Source organism: Apium graveolens, chromosome 2 (assembly GCF_009905375.1).
Source record: "Apium graveolens cultivar Ventura chromosome 2, ASM990537v1, whole genome shotgun sequence".
Taxonomy (NCBI): domain Eukaryota; kingdom Viridiplantae; phylum Streptophyta; class Magnoliopsida; order Apiales; family Apiaceae; genus Apium; species Apium graveolens.
This window is the reverse complement of record NC_133648.1, coordinates 11,540,202-11,554,624: the sequence shown is the minus strand read 5'-3', so window position 1 is coordinate 11,554,624 and position 14,423 is coordinate 11,540,202. Positions and strand designations below refer to the sequence as shown.

Below are 14,423 nucleotides of genomic sequence, written 5' to 3'. Positions count from 1 at the left end.
ACCTCTGCAATTAATATCTCTAAAAATCCTGTTATGCATTCTCGTACTAAGCATATTGATGTTCGTCATCATTTTCTACGAGATAATGTTTCTAAAGGTAATATTGAGCTTATTTATATTTCTACTGAGAAACAGCGTGCAGATATCTTCACTAAGCCTTTAGCTGAAGATAGATTTTGTAACATGCGTCGTGAATTAGGTATGTGTTCTCTGTAATTTATTACGTGTTTTTATGTAATTTATGTGTTTAAATTTGAATTATGTCATAATACTTAACTATATATTGTGTATTTATTATTTGAGTTATTAGGCTCCTGTTTATAAATTTTTTTTATTATTTTATTTGTCCGTGTGTTTATGCGTGTATATAGCATTAGATTTCGTAAATCTTTTGATTAGACTTTTCATTTCCTTGAAACTCGTGCATGTATCATTCATTCAATACATCACTTCTGTTTTGCACCTCTTCATCTCCTCTTCCATCTCTAACTCTTCAGTTTCTACTTCTTTTTAAACTCTCTTTCTTAATCTTTTCATTTTCTTTTCTCACTCTACTCTCTCATTCTCCCAAAATTCTATCCTTTCTCTCTTAACCCTAAAATCTTCTTTCTTCCATGGCTCGCCGTTCAAGATCCACCGCTAACCAAACTCCGACCCCTGGTCCGTCTGGTTCGAAGCGTCGTCGTATGGCCGCAGTTGTTTCCGAAGCATCTAGTGAAGCATCTCCTAATTCTTCCGAACGACATGCAAAAGAAAGCACTACTAAGGCGTGGCACAAGTCCATTCTGAAAGAAAGGTTGTGTGATACTGATCTTCTCTCCAGGATTGGCGTATCATCGCTGTTTGAAGCTGTTGGGTGTGTTGGGTTGTTATCGCCGTCGGATGTGATTTATCCAGATTTGGTGAAAGAGTTCTATGCAAATTTTTCGATTTTGGCCGACAATATTGTGTTCTCTTCGGTGAAAGGAAGTCCAGTTTGCTTTAAGGCGGATTTGCTGGCCAGGCTCACAGGAGTATCCGATCAAGGCCCCTGCCCGTTTACCACTCATCAGGCGTTTGACGAGATTCCTGGATTGCAATATGAGGAACAACTCAAAGCTATTCTCGGTGACAACTTTGTTTCTGTGTCTGTCAAACCATCGGTAACTGATTTAACTCCTATGTGCTTATTATTGTTTAAACTGTTTCATTCGAATGTTTTGCCTCGTAAATCTGGTCGTGATAGAGTCACATTTCAGGATTCTATTCTTCTGTCTGTGTTTGTTAAGAAAACCCCTTGTAATTTGGCTTCATTGATTATTTCCAACATGAATCATTGTGCTAAACATGAATCCATGCATCTTCCATACCCTGCTTTGTTAACAAAGATTTTTCAGTATTTTCGTGTTCCTTTTGAGTCTGCTAAATCAGAAAAATTGAATGTTGTTTTTGACTTGTCTGTTTTAACTGCGAATGGTCTCGTAGTTTCTGAATCAAATGAGTTAGTTTTTGATGATGCTTCTAGGAATGTTGGTGGTATTCCTAAGTCTCCCAATTATGCCTCAGACCCCTTTGATCAGCCTACCAATACTCTTCTTAATTCTCTGTTGATAAAATTAAATGAAAATTCTGCTGCTCTGGCTAATTTAAATCAGCATTTTGCTTCTGTCAAAACTCTTGGATCACTAACTTCTGAAGTTAGTATTCTCAATGCTTCTTTTGAGTTGTTTAGGAAGTATGTCTGTTCGTCTTTGGATGATATCAATGCTAAACTTTCTGTTTTGCATACTTCTGATGTCAAGTTGTCTAAGACCATAGATTTTGAGTTTGGGACTCTGCAGGAAGGGATGGTTTCCTCTGCTAAGGCATGGGAAAAAGAATTTGTTAAGTTGTTTTTTAAGCTTGGGTCAGAGACTAAGTTTTTATCTCAGCAGTTGTCAGCCATGCAAGACAAGAGCAAGATGTATTGGCACAAGAAAAGAGACTGGATTGGCGATTGTACTCTAGAAGAAATCACTGCTCCTCTGCCACTCCCTGCCATTCCTCCACCTTCAGTTTTTGGTATGACCAGAGAAGAATACAAGGCAAAGATTTTTGACTGGCTTCGTGAACGGGACGGGAAGGCACCAGCTCAGGAAGCTTTTGACAAGCTATTTTCAGAGTACGGCTCAGCTCCGGTGTTTCCTTCATCCCAGAACAAGGCTTCTGGTTCAGGAACAGGCAAAGGCAAAGACAAAGCTCCAGTTCATGTTGATGACGATTCTGATTGAAGGACCCTTTTATGATGAAGGGGGAGAAATTATGAGATGTGTTTTTAAGATGTTTTTAAGACGTTTGTTTCATTTTGGTTTCTTTGATGGGTGTTTCGTTTTTAAGACTTTGATTGTTGGTTGTGTTGGTTTTGAACTTTGATTCTGGATGTGCTTTATGTGTTTAATTGTTATTCTGGATTCTGTTTAGATAACAACTGGACATCCTGGTTTAGGGATGGGTTGTTATGTTTTAAGTATTTATTGATTGAGACTGTTTCTTTTATGCATATTGTTCTGTTGTCTCATTCATTCTTTAGTTGTCTCATTCTCATATAATTGCACATATCATAAACTGCAATATATTCTGTTGGTTCTAACTTTGTTTTACAGGCCTTTAGTGTTTTTGATAGGGGGAGCATTTATGCTTTCTTTGTCATCATCATAAAAGGGGGAGAATGTTAATCTACGAGTTTATGATGATATTCAGAATGCAAATAATCGAGATTCAAGCTTTGCAGTTTGTTCAGAAGTTTCAGCAGAGGCTATTTCTCAGGATTAAGTTTGTTAGGGTTTTGTGTTAATCTTGTTTATCTGGATAAACCTTATCTCAAACAAACTCACCACCTTATCTTATAAATCAAGTTTAAATCTCTCAAGCCTTATCTCTTTACTTGATTTATCTCTTTTTCAAACGTACTAACAGATTAGTTTCAAAGTTTCATTCAAATATTTTCAAACAAACTTATCTTCCAACCTTATCTTGTGTTTGAAAATAAATCTGTTAGAACTTTGCTTATAAATACAACTCTTCATTTCAGATTTGTAGCTAACACTTTCACGAGAATCTTTCAACATCTGAAATCATTTTCTTGTTTCATACCCGAGATATTCATATCCAGAAAAACAAGAAACCTAGTTTGAGTTGTAATCAATTTGTTTATTCTTGTAACTGAATAGTGTATTCATATCAACTTTGTGCCGGGTTGTGGCAAGCTTGATTTCAAAGTATAGCAAGGTAGCTAGAAGGCTAAGGAATAGCAGTGGGCTAGGTAGCAAGGTAGCTTGGGAAAGGGTTTCTTTCAGGTGCTATATTTGTAATCAAGGAAAAGATTGTAAGTTCTTTTATTAAAGTTGATATAATACATTCTCTATGCTAGTTGGCATGGGGACTTGGATGTAGGCCATAGACTAGGTGTAGGGGCCGAACCAAGTGAAAACTTCTGGTGTTTTTTACTTTTCAGTTTTCAGCATTCTGCATTTTATTTCTGTTATTTATTTTCTGCAGTGTAATTGAGACTGTCTCATACCCTGTCTCATTTGTAAAGGGACTGTCCCATTTGCATAAGAGACTGTCCCATTTGCCTTGACAGTTAGAATATTATTTTATCTATCGAGCCATCGAATTTCACTACAAAGTATCGGCAATACTAGTGAACCACCTTAAAAGACCTGCACAACAGTTGCCACAATCTTCTGCTTACAGAAAGTAACTAACAGCAATATGCAAGGTAACCATAATCTTCCGCTGAAAGAAAGACGCTAACATCAAAAATGCAAAGTCATCTGCAATATATTTACTATGTCGTTAACAAATATTTGGAAGATTGTTTACCGAAGTAAAAACAGAAGCCAGGAGCCTTACCTCAATTCAACTATCATGCTGTATTAGACTCACTAATAACAAATGCTTGAATAAGACTCTGTGCGGCATGTGTCTGTTCAGGAGTACCGGATATTATTATTGCAGTTTCTGTTGCTCCAGGTTTCGGATCATTGATTGTGATTTTGGCATCGGATATCTGAAACAATATTAGTTTCATCAGAATTATAGTTCTCTTATATTCAACATATTTATAGTAACAGTCCAGTGTTATTTGACTTGTAGCAAAGTAGAGTACAAATATATAGGACGTCCAGCAGGTCATAAAAATAGTGAATTAGTCTATTTGGTCGTCGTTATGATTTAAATTACAGTAAGCTATAGATTGTCTGGAAAATTAGAATGTAAATATATACGACATCCAGCTTGTCATAAATTTATGCTGAAGAAAGAAAAAACAATCACGAACATATCATGGAGTTGATCAGGAAAGATATGAATGGAGGTGTGTTCTTCAATAAGTTAGATAAGGAAAAAAAATTATGATTGCTAATACGAAAACATTATTCTGCAAATTCCTTTCCAGCAGAAGTGTAATTTTATAGAAACTTCGACCATGAGATATACCTCTCGGATTTGCTTCAAACATCCACCATCCTCGCCATAGATTGCAGGAACAGCTGAACGAGGTACAACTACTTCTACAGTGGTATTAGTGATAATAGCCTGATGGCTTCCTCTACATGAAAATTGCATTAATGTACACAATAAAACGATTAATAATACAAATCAAGCATTGTTTATCAGTAGTATACACAAATTGAACTAAAGAAAACTAGTATACCCTCCAAATCCACCCATCCTTCTCTGTGGCCCTCCTGGATAGTCGGGCAATCCTATAGGTCCGCCACCACCTTCACTTGGTCCCTAAAAGCCATTATATGGGAAGGGAAGAAACAGTACAATTACAAATCATAACACAGAAAAGGATAACATGAATATCAATTGCACTTTGCTATTTCCTTGCTGATGTGCAACAATTTTCTTCTATAAACAGCATCATTGAACCTACAATGAACTAGTTGAGGTGGGTAGGCTTTACCCTATGTATCAATGATACATAATGCATTGCAAAAGAAAAAAAACTTCTTTGACATCCCTTAGATTACCAATCTGGAAACCAAGAGTTCTGAAGCTTCTTGATACAACTTTTGAAAAAGAAAAACTGATATTTTGTCAACCAAGAACATATGCTATATGTAAATAGCAAAAGGGAATACTTAACAAAATTACAAATGGAAAGCCAAGGTACATGCTTATACTTATTTAGGATAAATATCAAAAGAGATTACTATAGAAGTAATGAGATACAGTACCTGAGGTCCCCATGGGGCTGCAGGTGGAAATCTTTCAGAGAGATGAGGGGGAAAGCCTGGTCTGTGGATATTGTGCATAAAAGGAGGGCGGTCATCATGCGGATGAAAGCCACCATGCATAGGAGGCATACCAGCATTAAATTTGTGAAATGATGGGCCTAGGTTGGAAAACATTCCAGGAGGTGATAATTCCCTTCTGCCCATGTATGACGGAAATGGAGGTCCTTGATCTGAAAATGCGTGATTTGAAGGATGGTTCATTGAAGGGAATGCATCACGGAAATAGTGTTCACGCAGTCTGTTGGTTATCTGCAGTAGGGCCTCCTGAACTTGGTCAAATTCTCCATTTATCTGTCTCAAGGGGAAGTCAATGTTTAAAAAAGTTAGTAGGCAACAGACTTGTATATATGTTAATATAGTCATATAACTTGTGCTACATACGATAAGCATGTCAGTAAATAGGAAAAGTTAAAAGTTAAACCATTTTGATTGTTAGACAAGTACAGTCTATTTAAAGGACTATGTGCAACAAAACCTGAACGACTTCTTCATTTTCTGAGGCACACTTAGGTATTTGATCCTTCCCCAATATACGAATATAAGCCCCAGTAAACTTTCTCATTTCAGATATAACAGCACCACCCTTGCCAAGGAGACATCCAATTTGATTGGAGGCTACAAGAATTTTTGCCACCACAGTCTTTTCCTTGCCCTCGGGTGCAGCCCTAACAATCCTGGTCTGGACACGAAGAACTGCATCTTGGGGAGCAGATATCCTATCATCTGGATGCTGCATTGTATTTGCCTTAAAAGTTAAAAGATGTTTGTAGACCAATATCATTAGTTATAGCGTGATGCTGAAAAGAACAAAGAGAAAATATACAAAACTATACCGCTGGACCCGATATGATGATTACACGATCCTCTGAACCAGGAAACCCATCAAGAACTTTTATTTCACAGCCACTCTCATGCTGTAGTGCCTTGACAATAGATCCTCCCTTCCCAATCACACCTCCAGCCTTTTCATCAGGACATAGTAATCGGAAAGTCAGGATATCTTGGGAAGGGTTCATGCGACCAAGAATACCATTTTCACTATCTCGAGGCCCAACATAAGGTGGTCCTTGAGAAGTGAAAGGATAGGTTGGCTCTTGTTTTGGAAATTGATGGCCAGAAGAATGAGAAGACGGCATGCTAGCGTTGAGGGAGAGTAATTCATCATCACGAGGAGGATTCTCCAAGAGCTGTTGAGAGACAGATAAAAGAACCTTCCTTATAGTATCCGGGCTCCCAGATATCTGCAATAAGAACATGAAAGACGATGACATTGTGAAATTACGATTAAAAATAATATGAGTTAAAAGAAATAAATAAGCCTATTAAAATCAGCTACACTGATAAACATCACGGGTTAAAGAAGCGGCAAGATTCAATTTTAAGGGTCAAGGGGCATCTCAATCGACAAAGTCCACCAGGACTGTGAAAGAGCAAAAGATTCTGCAGTACCTTGTTGAGTCCCATACTTTATTTTTTTCCATTTAAGGGATGGGGCAGTTAACACATATATATTTGTTTTGAAAGATTAAATCAGAAGGAGCCTTTCAAACTAAACGCTTCGGGCATAATTTAATTTAGGTAAAGCAAACAACATATTCATTAGCATTAACAGGGCCTTTTTTAGTTATTACAAAAACATACTATATAACAACATAATATTTAGTGACATTAGAATAGAAATAACTAAAGCAAGCTAAAAATAACCATCTTCTATGTTATGACTCAAAAAAATTACATGATGCTTCCTGCACTATTATTCAACATCCACTTTTCCTATATAAAATGTAATAATATTCTCTTTTTTTTCCCCTAAATAATGCGGAGATATTTTCTTTCTGTAATAGATTATATTCCAGTTCATCCAATCAACACCCTCAAATTGATTAAAATTGAAGACCTGGCGAGATTATGCATTAAAGCTAAATTAATCAATAATTGACATTTTTGCAAATTGCAGTGATTACAAGAACTTTTTAGGTTAGAGAGATAGAGAGTGAGTGAGGGAGAGATGGGGGGGGGGGAGAGAGAGGGAGGGGGGGGGGAGAGAGAGAGAGAGAGAGAGAGAGAGAGAGAGAGAGAGAGAGAGAGAGAGAGAGAGAAACGATTTGAAAAGTAAGAGCAGGTTTTATGAGAGAACTGAAGTACTAAAGGTTTAACTGATGTTGTGAAGGATGTGAGTAATAATTATTGTAGTAATTATGAAGAAACTTGGATTTTATTCTATTTTTTGAAATCAGAAAAGTCTCGTACTCAGCAATCGGCATGGAGTAACAAAATATGACATCTATATTTGGACAGAAACAGAAGAGGGGAACAATAAAAATTTAATCATCAAACCTGAAGCAGTTCATCGGAAGAAGAGGCACAAACGGGAAGTTTATCACTAGGAAGAATTTTAATCTGTGCCCCACTTTCTGATTCCATTTGATTGATGATACTCCCTCCATTTTCTGAAATGCAACCCGCCTGACTAGAAAGAATAAGTAACCTCAAAGAAAATGTTGAAGCATTATCATTTTCTTCATTCCCACCATCTGTTTCAGGTTCTCCTTCAGCAATTCTTTCAAAAACAAGTAGCAGCGCCTTCTGAGCTGCAGATGGTCCCTTCTCAAACTGTGGATCTTTGGAAGCATCAGACTCCTTATCGGTGGTAGCAGCAGATTCCTTATCCTCACCTTCCTTCTCTCGTTCATCTGAATTATCAACTTCATCGGTAGCATTTTTTTCTTCCTCCACTTTGTTCTGTTCACTACCGCCTTCATTTTCCTTGTCAGGCTCAATAATGACAATGATTCTTTCCTCACAACCAGGGACAGTTTCCTCAACTCTGACCTTCGCACCTGTTTCTTGACGGATTTGTGAGATTATTGTCCCCCCTTTCCCAATTACACTGCCACCTTTAGACGCAGGACAGAGTACACGAAAGAAGGAAGTTCCGGGAGGGATTCTCAAATTTTGTGAATTGAAGGAGGCAGTCTTCTGCCACTTGCCCCTCACATTTTGCTCACTCCGATCATGCTGTCTCTTGGCTGGAGTCAATTGACCCGACATGTTGACAGAAACTGTGATAGACCTGTAAAGCTGCTACTTATAGTCAAAACTGGCAGTAATGAATAGTCGCACGGAGTAAAAATAAAATGACTCCACATCAAAACCAGTGAAACCACCAATTCCCACAAATAACTTAGGATGTCACAAATTTATGACACTTACTATCTGATAGTACTAATATAATTCTTCCCAAACCCACACTTATGCTCTTTGAAACTCAATTATATGCTAATCACAATAAGAAATCAAGTACAACAGCAATCAAAACATAACACAAACAAACGAAAAATAACGAATTGTTTCCAGTACTACAAATTAACGACATTGTCACTTCTAAAAAAATTGACACAAAAGAAGTCCACTCCACAAAACCTTTCACAAAGTTAACCAAAAGGCCGCCATGGCAAGTAACACATAAGCATATATAAAAAATGAACACAAGTCCTACAGAAAATCATAGTTACCCTCAAACAATAAACTTACAATCAACTATTTCACTCCAAACCAAGATAAAGATTCAATTTTTATTTATCAAAAACGAAAAGGATGCGATTTTGAAGCTCAATTTTACAACCCGATAATTTTCTTAGTACAAACCAGGTAAACATTCACTCTAAAGCAACAAATTCTCCAAAATCAAACCGCCCCAAGTCCTCATATCACAAACCCTAGCTTTCTTTTTCCTTCTTACATCAATTTCAACACAAACCCAGCTGAGTTTCAAGAATACACAAACATTCACACAGACACAGAGTGTAATTTAAATGGGTTATTTTCTACTTACATATTGCATCAAAAGTTTCAATTTTTACAGCAAAAAATTGCAGAAAAATATATAAAATAGATAGTGAAAGAAGCATAGATACAAAAAGGGTGTGAGTATGTAATTACTAACCTTAAAAAAGGATGAATCTTGGATGGGTTTTGATGATGAAGAAGAAGCTATAAGCCCTCTTTTGATTTTCTTGAATCTTGGCTATAACTATAAAACCCTTGTGTTGGTTCTGTAACGATATTTGTTTAGTTGTATTTATAATTTCATATTATCTTTCTAATTTTAATATGGACTTGCCGAGTCATATAATTGGTCATATAACCGTGCGAATGAAATTATTTTCATTAGTCATAAATTAAATTAGGATATAAATCTGCGTTCTGTGCGGTATTAAAATTATTTTAATACATGTATTTTGTTATATAGTCGAGCGGAATTAATTATTTGACAGTTGATATCGTAAATTTTAAATATAATTGAGTAATATTTTAAAAATCGTCGCCCGTCTCGTAATATATATTCAATATTAATTTATTTAAGTACAATATAATGAAAAAAAGTGCATATTTGTTTTTGATTTAATCAACTGAGAAAAGGATCGAGTTAGTTCAATTTAATATAAAAAAAGAGTCTTGTTGGTTAACTTAATATGGTTGGTTATATGTTACTTATTCATGTATAGAAGTTTTTATATTAATTGTATTAAAAATTTAGATGCAAATTGAAAATTTTATATATTTTCATAATTTATCACGGTTTGTCACTATTATAAATAAATTATTTGTTGAAAATTTAAGATCGTCTAACCTACCGTTGTCCGATAATAAATTGTATTAATCTTATATGGAAATAAAAAATGACAAAATATAAATAATTTATATTCAGCATTTCACCTAAAAGTATTTTTTTCTTATTAATAACCTATTGTCTCAAAATATATTGCATTATTCTAATAGGTAATAAAAAAAGTAATGATAGGGGTATCAAAATTAGTTTCAAAATAATTCCCAAAATGACACATGACTAATATGATTTGTAGGTGCATATTAATACACGATGAACCAATCATTTTATAAAAAAGTATTACCAATCAATTTTTTCCAATTGGCATTTGGTATCCATTTTAGAAAGATTTATTACCAAAATATAAATAATTTATAGTCATTATTTCACCTAATTCTTTTTTCATATTAATAACTAATATTTTATATTGAAATAATAATTATAGCGCTCGGAAAAAGTCCCCTTAACTTTTGTATGTATAATATTAAGTAAATTAAATATATAACTAATACGTGTAATTATGGATATCATAAAGAAAATTTAATATATAATTAATACATGTAATTAATGACTACCAAGATGTTATTAATTCTTTAAAATATATTTTAATAAAAAGTCAAAAAGTAGAAATTCAAGAAAAACAACTTGAAGCGATCAAGTGCATTTCTACTCCTCCACTATTATAATTTACACAAATATTTTTTTAATAAATAAAAGATATCTAAAGTAATCTTAAATTTAAATAAATATTTCAAAGTAGTTAAAAATCTAGGGGCTACTCTACTCTAATGAGATCAGAGATCGTGTTTAGAAATAATACCCTAATAACATTTTTGTAACTAATTTATTAACCGCGCTTCGCAGCGACCTTACAAATATGTTTTTAAATAAAATAAATAATTTATTTTAAAATAGGAATACAATTTTTTTAGAACTTTCGATTTCGTGTTGGTCATTTTAAAATTCCGAATAAATTGATAATTTTAAAGAAACTTCCTCTAACTAAACATAATTAGACTGAGACGATATAAGAGAAGACAACCATCACTTGGTTTTGACCCATTGTTTACTGAACCGTGTGTTTACGAAGATATTAAATACTCCCTCAATTTTTTATTTGTCACTTTGACTTTTACACACATTTTAATATATTTTGATCGGTTAGTTAGAATTATTGTTTATAGATTTTTTTTAAATAAAAGTAACAACCTATATTTTATTCACAAAAAGAAATTTTTTAAAATGATATTTCTAACTAGCCGGTCAAAGCACATAAATGTGAGCAAAAGTCAAATTGACAAAAAAACAGAGATAGTAACAGTTTTTCTAGTGTGTGCCCATGGGCACATATTATGCGCAGAATCTCATGAGTTTAACTTATTTTGATTGGGGTCGACTATTAATAATAAATATGAACCAATCAAAATAAGTTAAACTCATAAGATTTTCGCGCTTAGCATGTGTTTATTGGCACATACAAGAAAAATCGATTAAAAATAAGTATTAAAACAAACTTAAAAACATAACTATAATCTTCAATTATACTTCCTCCGTCCCCCTCATTTCTTTACATTTTCCTTTTTGGGTCGTTCCACCAATTCTTTACATTACCTTTAATAGAAACTTTTATATACTAAAATAAAGAAAAGTAATATTATTATAATAGACAAGTGGATAGAGTTGACAGTAATTAAGAGTGGGGTAATACAGATAATTAGTTTAGCTCTAATTTTAATTACTTTGAATCAGCCACATCCCCACCCACCCAACTTCCTGTCCCTCTCTCAATTAATCAGGCGTAGTACAATCGTCCCAAACCCTAAAATCCTTTTTGCCCATATTCAACTGCAGCTTTATTCCCAAGTTTGATCTTTTTCTTAAAATGGAATCACGGTATCTTATCGATTCATACCCAAAATTCGAATATTCAAAAAATCCTCTTTCTTCAGCATCTTCACCACTTCCTCTTAAAACTCTCACTGTCTTGATTTGTGAGGATGATCTCGAAATCGTTGAAAACAAGGCAGAGCTATTCATGAATGGAATTGTTGAAGACACACCCGATAAGATTATTGAGCAATATGTAAAAGCTAAGAAGAACACTTTAAAACCGAGAAAGTTGCAATTCGAGGACCCAACCGGAATGATGCGAATTTTTCTCCCTCAAATCGTGTAAATTTTTTAACTTGTTTACGATTTATACTTTAATTGACAAAACAAGTCATATGAGAAGAAATGATAAAAACAATGTGAAAGGCAATTATATATGGCATTGGCTTCGTCGACAATCCAAGTCCATGCAATATTTCTTTCTTTGTTTAAAAGATACATTTGCTGCCCAACTTGGCTTGTCTAATTGTTTATAGGCTTCTTATATTCAATTTCCTAGTTTAATTGCAATACCATTATGCATGAGACAAATTTAGGAGGACAATTTAAAAGTGATGCGGTCAGTAAGAATGAGAAACGTCATTAACATACAAGGTAACAACACTCTCGCTGCCAGGGACTTAGTTGCACTGTCCCTTGTCTGATTTACTTGATTTAAATTATTTGTGTGATTTGTCCAGTATTTGAGCAGAGGAATTAAACTACAGGGAGTAGTACAGAGCATATGAATTGTTATTGCCACCATTTTTTAGTACATTGGTCATATAATTTTGTAGAGATAACCAAACGCAATTTAAAGTAGAAGGTTCCACTTCTTCATATGCTTCAATCACTGCATCGACTAGCTCACAGATTGTTTTAGGGGCTTTCTCGTGTTGCAATCCTTGTATAATTATAAAGAAACCCAAATCATTGATATTCAAATCTGGACTATTAGCCGGTTGATTAGCCAATGTTATTTTAAACCCATCAGATTTTGCGGCTTCCATGAACTCTAAGTCGTCACCATTGATATGAGGCCTAGCATTATCTTGTTGTATAATGATATGTTCAATGTTGTCTTGTGGCCATTTGACTTTAATAGCCAGAAGGATTTTTTTTATCATACATTGTTTAACCACAACTTTATTTATATTTTCTATAGGCTTGAGTTCCACATAACCCTTTGCACGGTTCTTACTTGTTCTAACAACGGGTTCTTCTTTAGTGAATGGAAATATGCCTATTTTTCCATCAAAAATACAATTTTCATCTTGGTCAAACCTAGGCCTATCCACTGCACTCATAAACACAACTTTGGTAATAAATCTCTTGGACTTACAAGTTCTATATGGCTCTGGTTCACTAGGCAGTAGGTAGTACTTTTGTGAAGTTCTAGTCATAAAACCACTTCTCATCTATATGAACTATAGAAAACATTCCTATATATGTTGGGTTTGTACGAATTGTAGATTTTTCAATATGTGGTAGACAAAATCTCACCCTAACTTTCATATTTGTAGGTGTTAAATATGGCTTCAAAGTATTTGAATGAGATTTAATACTTCCCTTTTGAATCATTCTATGCACAGTAGACTTACATGCCTTTAACCGACAAGCAAGTGTTCTAATATTAGTTCTTAGATGTAAAGGTATGGTTCTTACCTTTTCCTAGTCAAAATAATATTTCTTGTTGCCACCTTTATACTTTCTGTCCATGTTAGGTAGCTCCTTTCCATCTTTAATTGATTGTTGAACATCTTTTCATATATTGGAAATAGTCATTCTGCTAGCTCCAAAATCACTGGCAATCTTGTTGATTGATCCCTATGCAACTTGTTTTTGCTAAAGTTTAATGACAATGTGTGCACTATTTCCCTTTTTTGTGAGTTTGACAATCTTTTGATTTTTGCAGATGATGACAGTGTAGAAGTGTTGATATGCTCCCCATTTTGGCCTCTCCCCGAATCTGGAAATATGGACCCTCTTTCCATTATTTAGTCTGTTGTATTTTGTAAAGTAGCTACACATATTTTTGTATAAAGTTGGTGTTTTATAGTAGCAGCATATGGGTGCACATGGAGGCAAATTCAAAACTTTTGTAATGTGAATTAAGTTAGGCGGGTGTTCTTAAACTCTATTCCCACCATACTTTAATCATATGCTGTAAACTTTATTTAATGTCATGTCAAGCACATATTTTTATTTAAATATTATTTCTTCTACTAGCTTGTTTACTTTTACAATATTCCTTGGTATTTCTGCAAAAACACAATGTAAAGATATCACATGGACATAGGGAGTAGAACAAAAGTACCTTAAAATTTGAAACATAAACATTAGTACATTCACAATTTCAATCATACCATACAATAAAAAATAAACATAAAATCGAGAGTTTAATTCAGAAACAACACTTACATCTGATTTGATTGTAAGGTTCTTGAATACTTCACCTGATTATTACAAAATTAAATCAATATATCTATATATTTATATTTACACATACACATACACATGCAAATGTATATCAAAAGAAGAAAGAAGACGGCTCACATAAACTTTCCTGCAATAATAAACCCATCATTTTATAATTTTATATAATGATATATTGATTCATAAACATGATTTTTATAATTTTCTTTTGACTTGAAGAGAAAGTTTAGAAAAATACTAAA

General features: G+C 34.1%; 2 protein-coding genes across 4 annotated transcripts; both read right to left on the bottom strand.

The window, feature by feature from the left end:
• Positions 1 to 3,639: 3,639 nt before the first annotated feature.
• On the bottom strand, positions 3,640 to 9,361 carry LOC141706949 (RNA-binding KH domain-containing protein RCF3-like). 3 transcript variants are annotated; one of them, XM_074509858.1, is made up of 9 exons: positions 9,214 to 9,361; positions 7,605 to 8,348; positions 6,101 to 6,508; positions 5,743 to 5,997; positions 5,208 to 5,558; positions 4,676 to 4,758; positions 4,459 to 4,570; positions 3,874 to 4,030; positions 3,640 to 3,756 (listed from the first exon to the last, which is right to left on the bottom strand). In XM_074509858.1, exons 2-8 carry the CDS (start codon positions 8,316 to 8,318, stop codon positions 3,887 to 3,889), a joined length of 2,067 nt encoding a protein of 688 aa, XP_074365959.1. In that variant the 5' UTR covers positions 8,319 to 8,348; positions 9,214 to 9,361; the 3' UTR covers positions 3,640 to 3,756; positions 3,874 to 3,886. The 3 variants fall into 3 exon arrangements, with proteins under 3 accessions (XP_074365959.1, XP_074365957.1, XP_074365958.1); XM_074509856.1 differs by having other exon boundaries at positions 3,645 to 3,794; XM_074509857.1 differs by having other exon boundaries at positions 3,645 to 3,794; positions 7,605 to 8,340.
• Positions 9,362 to 12,467: 3,106 nt separating this feature from the next.
• On the bottom strand, positions 12,468 to 13,163 carry LOC141685434 (uncharacterized). The gene has a single exon (XM_074490537.1). It carries the CDS (start codon positions 13,161 to 13,163, stop codon positions 12,468 to 12,470), a length of 696 nt encoding a protein of 231 aa, XP_074346638.1.
• Between the last annotated feature and the right edge of the window lie 1,260 nt (positions 13,164 to 14,423).